Below are 16,030 nucleotides of genomic sequence, written 5' to 3'. Positions count from 1 at the left end.
ATTAGATGATTTCGTGTAGATGTACATCTCTTTGTATTGATGTCGGCCATGTAACAGTTTTCTTGGTGTTTTTTTGCCTTTTAGACTGTATTTTTACTTCAGTATTTTATAACAGGACCCCCTTTGATACCAGTGCTTATTACAGTGAAGGGGTTATCCTGTATCATTATGGATGCCATGTGGATTATTATTATTATTATTGTTGTTGTTGTTGTTGTTGTTATCATCATCAACTTAACGGCAGGCTGTATGGTTTACTTGAGGAGATTTGTCTCTCAAATCGCTGAAGAGCGTCTGAGTGTTGGAATCACGAAGAGAGAACGAAGCTTTTGTAATGCGGGGTTAAAAAAACTGTGTTGGAATTTAAATGGAAATTGGCTGATTTTTGAAAAGTTTTGAAAACCGGGAAACGCGTCAACTGATCGATCGAAATAAAAATTACGCCTCGGAAAATATCATATTAGGCTCGGATCATGAAAACTATAAACCGATCGAGCAGATGCATACTCACGGCTAGTCTTCCTTTATCAGTAAAAATTAACACAGTTTCCACTAAGTAAGGTCCTTATGACTTAGTACAACTGACGCAAGGCAAAGTACTTAAAAAAAACTAAAATCGCTACAATCATTTGTTATGTATTAAACCTAATAGCTAAAAGGTGATTTAACTAGTTTCAAGTAAGCAAAAATATTTACAAACGACTTAATGATTTATTACAACTGACGCGTAAGGAAAGTACCTTAAAAAAACTGAAATCGCTACAATAATTTATTATATAGCTAATAGTCAAAAAGTGATGAAACCAATTTCAAATATGGAGTCAAGGAAACTATGGCTATTCACTGATAGGTGTATAATCGAAACCGGTCACTTTTCTGAAAACCTGAAACATTGATTGTACTGAACTCTCTATTTTACGATCCGGATCGAAATCGCAGCAATAGAGAGGTTAAGCTTGATGTTAGAGAGATTAAGCTTGACGTTTGTGCCAAACGGCAAACGTCGGAGTGAAATTAAGGTTTTGCCAAAGATGGAAGAGCAATGCTTGATATTAGCTCATTTCTGTCCTGTTAGCTCCACATCTCAAGCAACTTCTCAAAGGAAGGAGACAAGGTAAACGTAAACGTCATGCTTAATAGAGACTTTTAGATCCACGTTTGCGGCTAACCTCAAACTGCTGGAAGTCACATGACTAGCGCTTGCCGTCACGTTCGAGGGTAAGTTTTGACGTTTTCAACGGCGGAAGGTAGGTTTTCACGTAAGTAAGTTACCTCAGCTCTTTATGGCATGGAAGTTACATTATCCCACGTATGAACGGGGCAGATATAAAAAGCAACTTTTTTTCTTTCATTTCATGTGAATTAAACAATCAAAAGAGCCGTGGTTTTATTTATTTCTTTGACTGAAACATCAACACTGAGCATCGAGGAAATTCAATATGGCCGCCTCCGCAGCTTTGCACTTGTTTACTTAAATCTAAATGCACGAACTATCACAACTTCTAACGCCAAACCGCAAACCTCAAACCCCAGTTTGCGGTTAGCCGTAAACGTACATCTAAAGGTCTCTATTCTCTGTTTACGGCCAACCGCAAACGGGAAACGGCAGGCTCCTGCTTATCATAAAAGCGTGAAAATTCTCTCATTTAAACTTGTTTCGTTCCTTTGAGAAGTTGCTTAATATCTGTAGCTAACAGGATGGACAGGAATGAGCTAATATCAAGCAGAAGCTCTTACATTTTTGCAAAACCCTAATTTCACTCCGACGTTTACCGTTTGGCCTAAACGTCATGCTTAATCTCTCTAATGTGATTGGAAGATATTATTGGTATCCTCTGCTCTTCGTTAGGGATGCATATAGTTAATATTCTTGCAACAATACCCTATTGAAACACTCTCACTTCCTTTCCAGCGTGCCGCACAAGCAACCATAACGAGTTCGCATTCCATCATGCTGATACAGACTTTGATTCTTCCGTCATTTTCGAGTAAGTTAATTTCGCTAACAGTTAAGATTACACATGTTTCCTAATTCATTTTTTGTCACTGACTACTGGCCTTATAGACTCCTTTTGGCTAGTAATTTGTCTGACCAACGAGGCTGAGCGCTTTTGTTCAGAAGTTTATTCCTTCCTTCCTTCCTTCCTTCCTTCCTTCCTGTCAGTGTGGATTAAACGCATTCAGAAAGGTTTGGCGAAAATGTTTTACCTTAAAAGTGGCTATTTAGAATTAATCTCCCTTATAATGTAGAACGCGGAACAAAGTAATAGGAAGTATGCCTTGGCAACAGGATTGTATCATGAAATGTTCATCGCTTCCATTGCGTGCGTCAAGTGCCGTGAGTCAGTCCAGCGTGCAACTTACTTTAACTTTTAATTTTAGGTACAAGAAGTAGACAAACTCGGTAAAGTTTAACTTTAAAAAATGAGCAAATGCATGGTGGCGAGATAACTTGTCTTGGTGGCGACTTTGATTGCATATTGGTGTCGAGATGGCTAGTTACCGATTTTGGCCTCAAAAAAACAGCAATTTACTATAAATCTTACGATTGCGTTGTTGCTATTTGCGATTTCACGCGAAAAAAAAAAGACTCTTTCGCTGGAATGCACCGCAGCGCAGAGCTCGAGAAAGAGATCTTTTGATATTAGAATTAATTAAGTTTTGAACTTGTGACCGAAGGACTCAATGCCAATCTTCTGATGAATTGTGCAATTAAATTCGGGTCTATTTGGATTTTTTTCTTTTCGAGAACTGTTTTTAATGATCTAACTCACTCGAAAGATCGTACTTTAACTTTCTCTTTCAGCTCGTTTGTCTAGTTATAGCTCAAGCCTATTGTTATTTTAATTTATGATTTGTGACCTACTTTCCGCTTTTGACGCGCATTGCTGCAAAAGTAGCAAAGACAATTAAAGGCGATTACACACGAGCAAGTTTTCATTGACAAGTTCTAACTTGGCAAATGTTATTTGCTGGTGTGTAAAGAAGAATTTTTCAATTTTTTCCTTGACAAGTGGACTTGTTTAAAAGCTAGCACGCTAACTTTTGAACAAGTGCACTTGTCAAGGAAAAAATTGACACATTGCAGAACTTGCTCATCTGTACGGGTCGACAAGGAAAACTTGTCAAGAAAATTGAGAAATAGTGGGTGCACAGCGGCTTGTTCTTGAGAAGACTCACTGTAATGGAGCCCCGTGGTTGTTTTTTTGTCGTCCGCTGTGTAATTGTATTGCTTGCTACAGTGAAAGCTTGTCAAAGAAAACTTGTTAATTGGTTCACACCAGCAAATAAGACTTGTCTAGGCAAAACTCGTCAAAGGAAATTTGTCGTTCATACACATGAGCATATGAACAATATCAATGACACTTGTCAAGGAAAAATTGCTCGCGTGTAACCGGCTTTACTCTTCACTTTCCCAATGAAAACAGTACTGCATTTTCGATCTGTGCGACGTTGACTGTCACATATAAAAGACCACTCTGCGGAGCCGTGAATTGCTTATGCCATAGAGAATTAAAAACAAATCTACACAGATCGGACGGTTGAGATACAAAAAAAACTACAACGTGGTCTTTCTTTCCTTTTTTCTCCCAATGATCTCAATATTCGACGATGCTTGAATATGCAGCACAACAAGATCGAGTTCTCCATGTGACAGTTCCATGCAGTTGCATATATTTGAAAGCACAGCTTCCTCAGAAAACTGGTGGCAACATTGACTTTCTTTGGTTCCGTAAGAGCACCCACATCCACCTTTTAAAACGTTTTAACCTTAGCTATGATCTCTTCGTTTTCATGATGTGTTTCCTCTTTTGTCTGATGGACAAGTAGTCGGATAGTGTTGCGTTACCATCACACTTCGATCATTATTCAAATTTGGTTGTGTTTACTCACAGATTACATACCCGGGGGGGCAATAGTAGACCCCATCTTAGTCACTTTTGTGTGAATGTAATTTAGCGATCCCAATTGAGTCACTTTCTGTTTATCCATAAAGCTTACATAAAGCCTTTTACTTGTAATTTCAGAACGCAATATAATACGACTAGTAAATATTAAATCAAGAGCGCTACAGTTCTTTTCGTAACAACTTTTTTTCACCACGAATACTTCCCTTTGTAACTTACCCCTAAAATCCCGACAATTTGTGACTCCATTCTAGAAACTCTGTTGGGAACTCTGTTGAAAATGCAACCCCATTACTGTCACTCCAGTCGTGAAAATGCGACCCCATTCAGCGGTACATTAGCCCATAAATCCCCATTAGCCCATAAATAGGAAGTACCCCCCCCCCCCCCCCACCGACGAGATTGCATTGGAATGCATTTCTTTCGAGTTTTGCATAAGCGAAGACACTTAGATTCTTTATGTTTTGAAATTCCCTTTCTGTAAATAAAGCAATTGCAATTTCATTTGGGGTAGGGTATGTATTTGGTCTATGCGTGCGGGGGGAGGGAACTCCAGTTTGCAACGGTAGGGGATGATCGTCGTATCTTTTAAAGGTGAAAATCAGGGGTCTGGTATCTTTTAGGGTGTCTAAAAGGTTTTTGGGCCCCCAAAGTCCCAGCTGGTATCTTTTAGGGTATCTTTTTAAGATAAGAACATATTATGTACTTATTGACTGAGTGGGAGGGCCGGACGGGACACACTCTTCTCCCTTGACGGGAAAGGGAGAAGAATGCGTGACACGAGCGACCTGTACCGTCAGAGAATTAGGCTATCGCCTGGGCTCCAGCTTTTTCGGGGTAATGTGACCCACAGACAAATGTTCTGCGATTTTTCGCAAAATTCGCGGTTATCGCAAAAATCGCGACTCTTGTTGGGAACTAGTGTTCTCTTGCTTTTCAGTGTTCTGTGGTTTTGCGATTTTTCGCAATTTTCGCAAAATTCAATAAAATCGCGAGTCCTAGTTGGGGACTTGTCTTATTGTTTTGACCTTTTACGATTGTTGTGATTTTTCCCAAAATTCGCAATTTTCACATTTGCGTGCAAACCTGGACATAACTCCCTCACGAAGCTCACAGCAGCTTTTTTCCTTTATTATATTAGGGGATTTCTTTCCGACACACAAACACCTTCTAAAATTGAGATGGAAGTAATCGACGTGGACAGCGAGCCTGTCCCTCCTTGCCAAGAGGAAGAAGCCTCTTTGCTTGAAGAGGTATTCAGCATTGACTGGAAGCCGGCCGAACTCGGTTTTGAGGATGGAAAATACTCTATTGCTTTTGTAAAATACCTGATCAAGAACGGACCTCGGATATTTCCAACCTTCAAGAAGAGACTCAAACAATTCAAGCGACTTTTGCGTCGGCTGAGAGACGGTGAAACGTTTTTCGATTCTTCAATCTCCACGAGCGATAAATTGAGCAATATCAAATCCCTCTTGGCTGAGATTGGTAGTCAAGTTACCGTGGCAACAGTAAAATCGAATCAACCGGGCCTGCATAAGTTCTTCGTGGAAGGACGTGGTAAAGAATTCTTACGGTCGTTTGGCCGGAAATATTCCTGTTCTGTGGAGACAATCACGGAAACTCCTGTTATTGTTCTTGGAGGCGAGATTGACGAGGTTCCGAACAGAAAAATATTTCCTTTGCAGGTAAGTGTTGGACTCGGATATAGTAGTAAGTAGTAGTACTAAAACTTTAATTAAAACACAGAGGTAGAACCATCGTTGTTTATTCAGGCAGTACTTGGACCTCTGTTATTTTAACTCACTGAGGGGTGGTCCGGAGAGGCTTCTCGCATGGCTCTCCGAAGCTCTTGTTGGGAGTGGTCAGTTATTATGCAATTTCAGGAGTTGATCAATCGGAGTCTCTATCTCCCATACTTGGCACAGGAGTCAACCCTTTCCCGAGTAGACTTATTTATAGAACGCCTCCCTTGGGAGATTCAGCACTCCCACAGTTAAATGTAAAAGCCAATCAAAACAAAGCTATCTTAACGTCAAGGGAAATATGAAATTTCTCGTGGGAAAAACCTGTTTCTAAAAACATAAATTTGCTCAGGAAAGGGTTGACTCAAGGAAGGCTCCACTTGATGAGCTCCTGGCAATTTTTAAGTTTGCGAGGGACAAGTGGAAAAAAAAAACATGACTTGGCGAGGGTTACAATGAGTTTCTTCAAATATCTGCGAAAAGTCAAATGCATGCTTAACCCCTTTTTTGTCGGAGATAAGTGGTGTTCCACGCCGACACCTACGTAGTGTAAGCCTTCACGAGTCGTCCTTTACTGATAGTCAAGTCAAGTTTATTTTTGCCATTTCAAGTTCGCCTAATATTAAGTTAAATTAATGACGCATTATGGCGAGAGGGCCTCGGAAACCCCCAGGCTTATTTGAGGAAGCATTAGCAGCGACGACGGGAACGGCAACGAGAACGTCATCTCAAAGTATGATGAATTCGCCTTATTGTAATCACTTCCGACTATTCCAAGCTTTTAAGGACGGTGCCTACTATTGTTATTGCGCATACGTTCTGCGCATCTCGAGATACTCAGGTTTCCTATGGGTGTTGCTTACTAATAAAGGAATATTTTTGCGCGGCTCAAAACTATGCGGAGAAAGCAAAACTTAGTAAGTGCTCTTGGTATCCAAAAAGAAAATTTGGGGTAACCACGCATTTTTCAGAGATAATTAAGCTCCAATTTGGAAAAGAACGCCATACATTGCTCTGTATTTTAAAGCTTTCTACAAATAATGTTGGTTAATTATCTTCGAAAAATGCATGGTTACCCCCAGTTTTCTTTTTGGATTTCAATAACTCTTGTTAAGATCTGCTTTTCCCGCACATTCAGTAAACCGCACAAAAATACCTTTGAATTAGTAGGCACTGTCCTTAAAATGACAATGGTGTGACAGCCCCTGAAGAATGAAACCGATATGAGTCACCGCTCAATTTAGCGGTGCTGACGTCCTCCATAAAACCTCAAATTAGGTCATTTCACGTTGTTAGGGAGTTTCCCATTATCAGGAGCAATTTACAGTCGAATCAGCACCGATCAACGCGACAGCTACAATCCATGAACATGAGCCAATGGAACAAGGGAATCCTTGGGGAAGCACATGGATTAAAAACACGCGAATTCAATTCTGCTCCGGTGATTTGACAAAGCAAACGACGGACGCGATTCTGATAATAAACCAACACAACCTTGACCTGAACAAAGGTGGTCAACTGAATCGAGAGATTGTCAAAGCAGGAGGCTCTTCAGTCAAGAAGGACTGTAAAAAGGTTATTGCTGAAAAAGGCGTTCAACTTCCGGGCGAGGCTGTTATGACTGGATCCGGGAATCTTCCTTGTGGTCACATTATTCATGTGATTAGGCACCCGGGCTCTCCACAAATTCTTGACTTACAACTCGGTGTGAAGAAAGGACTCCAGTTGGCGGACGCACGAGGACTAGTTTCCATTGCTCTCCCAGCTATTGGCGCCGGAGCCATGCAATTGTCGTTAGGCGACTCGTCTCGAGTGTTATCTGGAAGCATTCTGAGCTTTTTGGGCCAGGCTCCTCGGTCACTTCGCGAAATTAAAATTGTACTTCTTGAGGAGAGCACACTGATGTCTTATTTTCATGAGATGAAACTGGAATTTGTCCCTTTTGTAGTACTTGAAGAGTATTCTTCCCTGTCAAGTACTAATCCGTCAGACGACGATTTTAAACTGGTACCGTTATCGCAGCCAGATCTAGAGGAATGCAAAGCAGATGACGAACAAATTGTCAATAGCCCTCCTTCTTCTCCGACGCAATTCCGTGTGTATGGCAAGAATCGTTTGAGCATCGTCAACGCAATAAGCACTATGCGACTACTTTTTGCTAAACATCGTACGAGTCAAAAAATAACCCACAAGATGGTGCCTCAGATCACCCAAGAGTGCTGGTCTTCACTCTCCAAAGTCGCAGTTCACCACGAGGTCGAGTTAATGTTTAATGCGTCCGAAAACAGTATCACCGTTCGTGGAAATGCGAATGATGTGTCCAAAGTTGTCGGCCGCGTCTGGCGGGAAATTACGAGGATGGCCGAGCGGCGAAGTGACTCGGAAAGACGCAAGCTTCTGACGAAGTATGTCCGATGGAATTTTATCCTTCTCGATAAGGAAATAAGCATTAAAGAAAACATTAGCGCATCCCTGGAAGATGCATACAATCAACAGTGCCGCGAAGTTCGACTTTTTGTGCAGAATAGTGAATTCAAAGTGGATTTCAATGCAATGACTGTATTCTCAATCCGCAGCAAGAATCCAGCTCTTCGTCTGAGTCGAAGAATGGCTACGGATTCCGGTAGGTGACTTAAATTATCTTGGTACGTATAGAAATTCTTAGCGATGCGAAAGACGACAATATTTTCAACTGATTCTTTAAAAAAAATCGTATTTTAATATGCACCGACTGACGTAAAATTGGGATGAGGGTTTAAGCGTGAGATTGACAGAAAGAAGTTGACAATTTTTTTGAAGGTGTGAAGCTACAATTTTGGAAAGCAGAAGGTATCATGCGAATTGCGGATTGACTTCAAAAGGGAAAAGAACTTGTTAACCCTCAGTATAAAAATTGCCCTACGGGGTGGGAGATGGGGGACTGCAGTGGAGTTTTAAATTTTGTCACTGCTTTTGGAAGTGATATTGAAATCATCGATGATCACGAGTTTTGCATAACTGCCCCAAGGACTTTCCACGATTTCCACGATTGTAATTTTGTCATTGTAAGTGTAAAAGGGATTTTTCTCAATGCTAGACTCAACTGGCCGATGGTATCATTTTAAAAAATGTTTTATCGTAGGGATTGTTATGCCAGATTGTTGGAATCCCCAGCCTTGCTTTCCAGATGGGGGCCCCATTCCAGTGGTGTTGGTAAATCTAGAGCCTTCAGAAGGTGAATACAGACACATATTTGAAATGTTCGTCAGCACGGGAGGTTACGGCACCATCTTGAGCATCGAACGAGTGCAAAACCCCTGTCTTTACACGCAGTATGCAACCTACAAACAGGAAGTGGAGAGAAATAATGGAAGGTCTGGCTACAACAACCAGAATGAGCGACAACTCTTCCATGGCACCACAGGCTGCAATGTTAAAGCCATCAACTTACAGGGGTTTAATAGAAATTTCTGCGGAAGAAACGGTGAGTTTTAAGCCTCTTAGCATAGTTTCAGTGAGCCTTGTCTGGAAAGCCGAATAACCACATCTTACTGATTTTTCTGGAAATTCCCTTAATTAGATGTACATGGATTTCAAATAACAAGCAAACTGCGGTTATAAACATAACGAGAAAACGCATGTTGTAAAACGTTTTATGAACTTAACGTTTCGTATGCTCCAACATACATCTTCATAAGTAACGGTTACCTAAAGTACGAATGAATTTAAACATGAAGACTAATACCAAATAAGGAAAGTAATGACAATGAAAATAAACAGACCTAGTTAAATCTGCTTGAAAAATTATAAATGGCTAGTAGAGAAGAAGTTTCTCACTGCCAACATTTTCATTAAGCGCTGGTTTTAACTCGCGAATCAACAAGGTTTCCCTAATTTCACAATGTATATCAGACTGTCCAGTGGCTAAAATGTCAAAGTGATCCCATTTAATCCTGTGGCCTGTTTGGGTCATATGATCAGCAATGGCAGAAGAATGGCTGTTACTCGTCAGCGCGCTGACGAGTGTAATTTTCGAGCATAGCAAATTTGCATACGTGTGTTGAAATATAATGAGGGAGGATTTTTGTTGTAGTCCACTGTAATGCACCAGTCATTTGAAACCCCCGCCCCCCCCCCCCCCCCCCCCCATTCGGGCCTTAGCGGGGGATTGCGGGGACTTTCACCTCATATACACTCCATTTTGGTTCCCGGTAGGCGGGGAATTTGCTGGAAGTTACGGTCTTCGCATCCCCTACGGGGGGAATTAAGCGGGGCAGTCACTCCTTGGTCAGCGGTTTTCATTTTCGCACCTCAGTAATTTTGCATACGTTATTGTCACTTTCTTGACAAACTCGATCGTGGATTTTGGTTAATTTTTTCACATTTTGCAAAGCGTATAAGCCATTACTCTAAATAATTTTTAGTTTTTGGCATCACTGTCTTGCAAATATTCTTTATTCGTTATTGTGGAACGTACATCTGGACAGGACTCATTTTCTCCTTTGATTTTATGATGACTGATCGACGATTAGCGCACGTGAATTCTGTTAGGGTTCTGCACCCTTTGATCATAGTGAGGCGGATCACATTGTATGCAATAATCAAAATGAATTAGCTGAATCAGTTGAAACAATTTCAATTCCTGCTATTATTTGTGCGATTGACACTACTGTGATAGTTGCCCGTTGTGTTTCATTGTCAATTTATCCAGAAGTATCAATGAAACTACTACAATAAAGATATTTTGACATACTCATTGTGCATTGAGGAGCCTTTGCAAGTCATTTGCTGGCCGCTGAAAGATCAATCTGTTTATTTCATGGCTGCCAACAGTGTCTTTTAACCAGTGTGTTACGCTTGGCAATGATAAGTTGTTTTACAAAGCGCCATGGAGTACCATGTGTTGAACAGTAGGGGCGGGGGAATGCACCACTCACTTTTGTCACTTTTGGGGGGGGGGGGGGGCGGGGGTTTCAAATGACTGGTGCATAAGCAGCGCATAAGTCACGAAAATAAACAGGTCTGTTGGAAGCGTGCTTGAGTTTCAACAAAGTGAGCGCCAAAATCGGCAAAAAATTGTGACGCTGATGAATAATAAAGTGGCTGCTATTCCCAAAACGATGGAATTACCTTGTGATAAATAACCTCGTATTGGAGAGTAAATTTTTGACTTTGCAGAAACAATGGTCAACCTCAAGAGTTGTGCGATTGTGATCTTTGTGTTGAATTCGCACATCTATTGTCAAACTTTATAACACTTAAAGAAAAAGAAAATTAACAAAAACAATCATTTGCCATCATTTGACACAGATGCTTCACTGTTTCGCGAGTAAACTTGATCACGGCGCCCGCTGAATTCCATGTCACTTTCGATTTTGCGATTTATTTGTGCAGCCAAAAGTAAAATAACAAAATTGAACGTAGCAAAACTCTCCCAAAATGTTTGTGCTGAGCGTAACTTTTTATATTCGCGGTTCAAAATTAATGTTGTTTTCATGTCGTAAATTTTATTGCTGATGGCAAAATATTTTATTCTCGATCGACCGTCCTGGAAACATCCTTCTGCTCTTCCTAAAAACTGTGTATCAATATTTATTTACTTTTACATCAATATTTGTTTTGCATATTAAGGGCACTGTTACACTGTGAAATGTTTCGTGCAACTTGTCTCGCAATGCTTTGGCGACACTGTGGCGGCACAAGTTGCACGAAACATTTCACAGTGTGACATACCCTGCAACGGCCAAAATCGTTGCGAGACAACTTGCAAGAGCCGTTGCCGAAAGTAGAATTAGGTTCTACTTTTCGTGCAACTGTCTGGGTATGTTACACTGTCTGTCTGGGTATGTTACACTGTGAAATGTTTCGTGCAACTTGTCCCGCCACAGTGTCGCCAAAACATTGCGAGACAAGTTGCACGAAACATTTCTCAGTGTAACAGCGCCTTTAAAGCAAGCTAACAAAATCTGTACCTTGCTTAGTTCGCATTTGTTAGCGTTAAAATAGAATTTTCGGTCCAATGCTCCTGTTATTCGAAGGAGTATATTTTTTAGGTCACCCATCCAGATACTAACCACGCCGGGTAGGGATTAACTTCAGTGAACTTTTGTATTTCAAAGCTGTCAGATGCTCAGAGTGCACGCTTAAACTTGTGGTGAAAAGAAGTTGTGAAGGAACTTGAAAATGATTAACATGTCAGCCCAAAAAGCAATGTTTCTCGATTCCCTTTTATTTTCTTCAATGTTTCTGGGTTCAGTACTTTGCTAGTAACCATATGTCTTCTCACGGGCTATTTACCTAAGACTTCTACGATGGCACTACAATGATATACACAATACAAAACAATATCGTGCACTGTTAGAGCTACATATTACGCAAAGACAACTTGAATCTCCTAGAAGACGACACGCAGCTCATCTGACAATATGGAATAAATTGCTGTGTTACTTCACTACCACACGTAAGCAATGCGTGTCTATTTTTTATAAAGATGACAAGAATTTCTTCTTTTTGACCGATGATTAATTAATAGGCCGGTAGCCAGGTTTTTAACCTCAGAAAAGGATCTGTTTCGTCGTATGAACGTGTGAGCCAAAGGGCCTCTGCTGGTATGACATCTGGGTGACCCCTTTAATGGTCTTAATGACCCCGACTTGAAAAAATTGCCTGGAACGCTGCACATACCACAGGCATCCAGTGTACGCTCACGGAGCGTCTAGTTTGCTTTTATTTTGAGTAACATTCACATCTGATGACAGGCAAATATATTTTTATTTTTGGCCTAAATTCCTTAATAGTTATACTTTCCTTCGGGAATTCTTTGCCACATTATGGAAATGATATTGCCTGACATTTTGAAGTGGTAAAAAGTCAAGGTCGTTCAGACGGTTTTGCCAATATTCTGTAATTTGTCTTTTTTCCAAATACATTCGATTACCTCTGACAGATTTTAGCAAATATAAGACATTTGATAGAGAATTTATGTGGTTCAGAACTGAGCCAATTTTCCAAAAAAATTACCGAAGGGAACACGAGAAAATTAGCTTTAACTTTACAGATTTGGTCACGCTGACGTCACAAAAATAAAAAGACACGCGCAGGTGATTGGTCACCAAGCCCTTATATTTCGACCGCGCACAATGTTCAACGGAAGAGCCTGCTTGCAGGCTAAACGTAACGCTAACCTTTACCCTCACCTTATTGTTGGAAATTGGTAACAAAGGCGTAGAATAAAAGGGACACTTCGTGTTGTATGCCATCGTTTTGGATGTCATTGGGTGTGCATCTAAGTATAATTAGGTGCCAGTTAATATACCTTGAAATTCCGAATAAGCTCCCCCAAATATAAACCTCGTGGGGGCTTATAATTGGAAATTACCCTCAAGTACAAAATAAAGGAAAGCAAAAACGGCAGTAGTAACACAAATTTTTTTTTTGTTTTGTGACGCAAATTTCCCTCCGTATATATGCCCTCCCACAAATTAGCCCCGAATTCAGTCTAGTATTTTCGAATCAAGTGTAAGAAGACATCGAAACTGTAGTGATAATGTATTTATTTGTGTTAACTTCGCGAAGAAAGACTTTGATGGCGTCCTTTCGACATGGTAGATCGATAACAACGTCGTTTACGCACAGAAATACACCGTTCCCGGTGATAGGGCAAAGGATTGACAGGATAGCACAGTTTTGGCGGGTTCCGTATGCGCGGTATATCGTCAAGTGTGAACCTACCTGCGAAAATATTTCTTATAAATAAAATAAATTAATTGAATAATTAGTCAATTAAAAATTTTTCATGTAATATATCGGTGTAGCGAAGCCAAAAAGCGGAGCTCCCGTGTTAATTATTCTTAGAATAAGTTAACCTGGCTTTAGCCTGCGGTCCAATGGTCAACTGGTCACTGAGAAGTCAATTAAAAAAAAAAAAGCTGACCTCGATGAGCTCTAAACTTGAGCCCGCGATATGGTCGTGTGTTACAAGTCAGCGGAGAACTTGTTTTGACCGGTGTCAATTGACCATAATATGGATGTCCAATATCAGAGATGTACGCCGTAAACGGCCGCCATGTTGGCGTACGTATTGATGATGATGATGATGATGATGATTATTATTATTATTATTATTATTATTAAATTTTAATGAAGAGAAAAAAATTAATAAATTTGAAAAAAGACATGTTTCGGCAACTCCTGTGCCATCATCAGTTTGTGGATGAAATAACAATGATGTACAATATGTAGCGGAAAATTAGAATAACAATGGTGTGATACAACAACTGATTAGAAAGAGAGATTAAGATTTACATGAAACAATTGTTGATTTAGGGAGGGTTTCTCCCAATGAATGTGCAATGCCTCCTTGATTTTTAATTGTGTCCGTGTTGTTGCTACTTTTACGTCCTATTATTAAATTATTGGGCAACGCCGTGCGTACGCGCCCACGAGCAATACCGCTAGCCATGATTACCATGAGATGAGACAAGGAACTCATGGGTTCCTCTTAGTATGGCGCTCCGCTTGGCGGGCCTTCGGGCCTCCTGAGCTCCGCTATTATTGCCAATTAACAGGCGACGAAAATTGCGCCGTTTTAGTCATTGTCTTTGGTCAAAATAACGATGGTTTCTATCTCTATTTGTTGCAGGAGCAATGTACGGAAATGGAGTTTATTTTGCTTCAAACGCGTCTTATTCAATGACCTTCGCCACACGCGATAGCTTGAACGTGAGGCGAATGTATTTGGCCCGTGTTGTGGTGGGATTCTTTGCGCCGGGACAAAAGGGACTTCTGGTGCCTCCACCATTGTTACATCATGCGCCTGAGGTCCTGTTTGATTCTGTAGTTGACAATGTGACCAATCCGAAAGTCTTTGTGGTTTTCCGGGACTTCCAGTGCTATCCAGAATATCTTATTACCTTTAAGACCACTGCGTGAGTGACTGTTAAAGTCTTTAAAGTCGTTCGCACTCTGTAGACTCGAGTTGCTGTTATTTAACTTCGCAACGGACTGAATTATCGGAAATAGTTTTAACCAAGGAGTCATATCATAATCAAGTAATGTACCATTGTCCGGGTGAGTGTAGTCCTGAGAAGAACTGCTTAGGATGAGATTGACTGTCCCCTTAGACAACCTGGTGCCTCCGTCTCACAAGTAACTTCTATGTTCATTAGTTCCCTGTGGGACATAAAGAACCCACACACTATTCGAGAAGAGTAGGGGATGAAGTTCCCGGTGTTGTGGCTGCGTCTGTGAGTATATGGGTGGGTGGGTATAGCAGGTCCACATCAGCTGAATAGCTGCCAAAACTTCAGTCTGCTCAAACAAATAAATAACAAACAAACAACAAGCGGAAATCACCTTAAGGGTCAAGTGATTTGTTTGTGACTTCCGCTCAGGTTGTCGAAACGTCAGTCAACGTCATCCAAAAGTGTCCTTCTCAGGATTACACTTAATCGGACGATCGTACTTCATCATCCATAACCCAGAAGTCTCGATCTGTGATGGACTGCGGCCCATCACTTTTCGGTGTTAGGGAGTTTTTAGCAAGGACAACGTCACTTGAAAGTACAACTTTGCGCAATCGTAAATATTTCGCGATTATTCCATCTTGTTCACGTTGAACAATAGGGGCGAACTATCATATAACTGGATTTATTGGAACGGTTCTAAAGTAAAAATAAAAAGTGAACAATTTCCTGTTGTATACTCACGTTGTCGTCAAAACCTGAAGTTTGGTGATTTCGCGTTGCTTTTTTGTGGAGTACGGCAAAAAATGCACTGAAATGCGTGCTGCACGTGCAACACGTTTATTTTTCCTTTCTTAAGCAATCTTGATATTTTGCTTTGTGGCGTTGTCGTTGCGGTAGCCGTCCCTATTAGGGAGCTTTAGCACGCGCGGTTCTGAGACGCGGACAGCAACCGGAAGAGAACATTTCGTGTGCCAGGACAGTGGTGTCTCCCAGGTTTTAATACTAATCATCTCTAGTAAAGAAAAGATACTTGGCAATGCGCATGCCCATCAATTTTGAAAGAGGGGGCAAACGGCGTCAACTTCATTCAATATTTGCGATAGCAAAAGAATGTTGAATGATTGTGTGAACGCTTTTAAACTGATTCAATATCGATTGGGGGTGGGGGAGGGGGGAGGGGGAAGGGGGGAAGGGGGGGGGGGGGCAACCGGTTTCAACATCTCTGTTCAACAACATAGAACGAATGTTGAAGCAAATGTTGAAGCGGTTTACCCAGGCCTTTCCAGGTTAGCATCATGTCTACGACAAGCTGCAAACGTCAGCCTGGAATCTGTGGTTTAATTGACAAAAATCCGAAGAAACTCGTTCGTTTGTAGCTCAGTTCTGTCTACCGATGTCAGGTAACGTCTAAAACAAAAAAAGAGACGAGTGA

General features: G+C 40.9%; 1 protein-coding gene across 1 annotated transcript; it reads left to right on the top strand.

The window, feature by feature from the left end:
* The first annotated feature begins 1,921 nt into the window (after nucleotides 1-1,921).
* LOC138032606 (protein mono-ADP-ribosyltransferase PARP14-like) lies at nucleotides 1,922-15,733 on the top strand. Its single transcript, XM_068880314.1, has 5 exons — nucleotides 1,922-1,988; nucleotides 5,050-5,596; nucleotides 6,950-8,276; nucleotides 8,775-9,116; nucleotides 14,274-15,733. Exons 2-5 carry the CDS (start codon nucleotides 5,090-5,092, stop codon nucleotides 14,561-14,563), a joined length of 2,466 nt encoding a protein of 821 aa, XP_068736415.1. The 5' UTR covers nucleotides 1,922-1,988; nucleotides 5,050-5,089; the 3' UTR covers nucleotides 14,564-15,733.
* The last annotated feature ends 297 nt before the right edge of the window (nucleotides 15,734-16,030 follow it).

This window comes from Montipora capricornis, chromosome 14, assembly GCF_036669925.1.
Source record: "Montipora capricornis isolate CH-2021 chromosome 14, ASM3666992v2, whole genome shotgun sequence".
NCBI classification, from domain to species: Eukaryota; Metazoa; Cnidaria; class Anthozoa; order Scleractinia; family Acroporidae; genus Montipora; species Montipora capricornis.
This window is presented reverse-complemented; position numbering and strand designations above follow the sequence as displayed.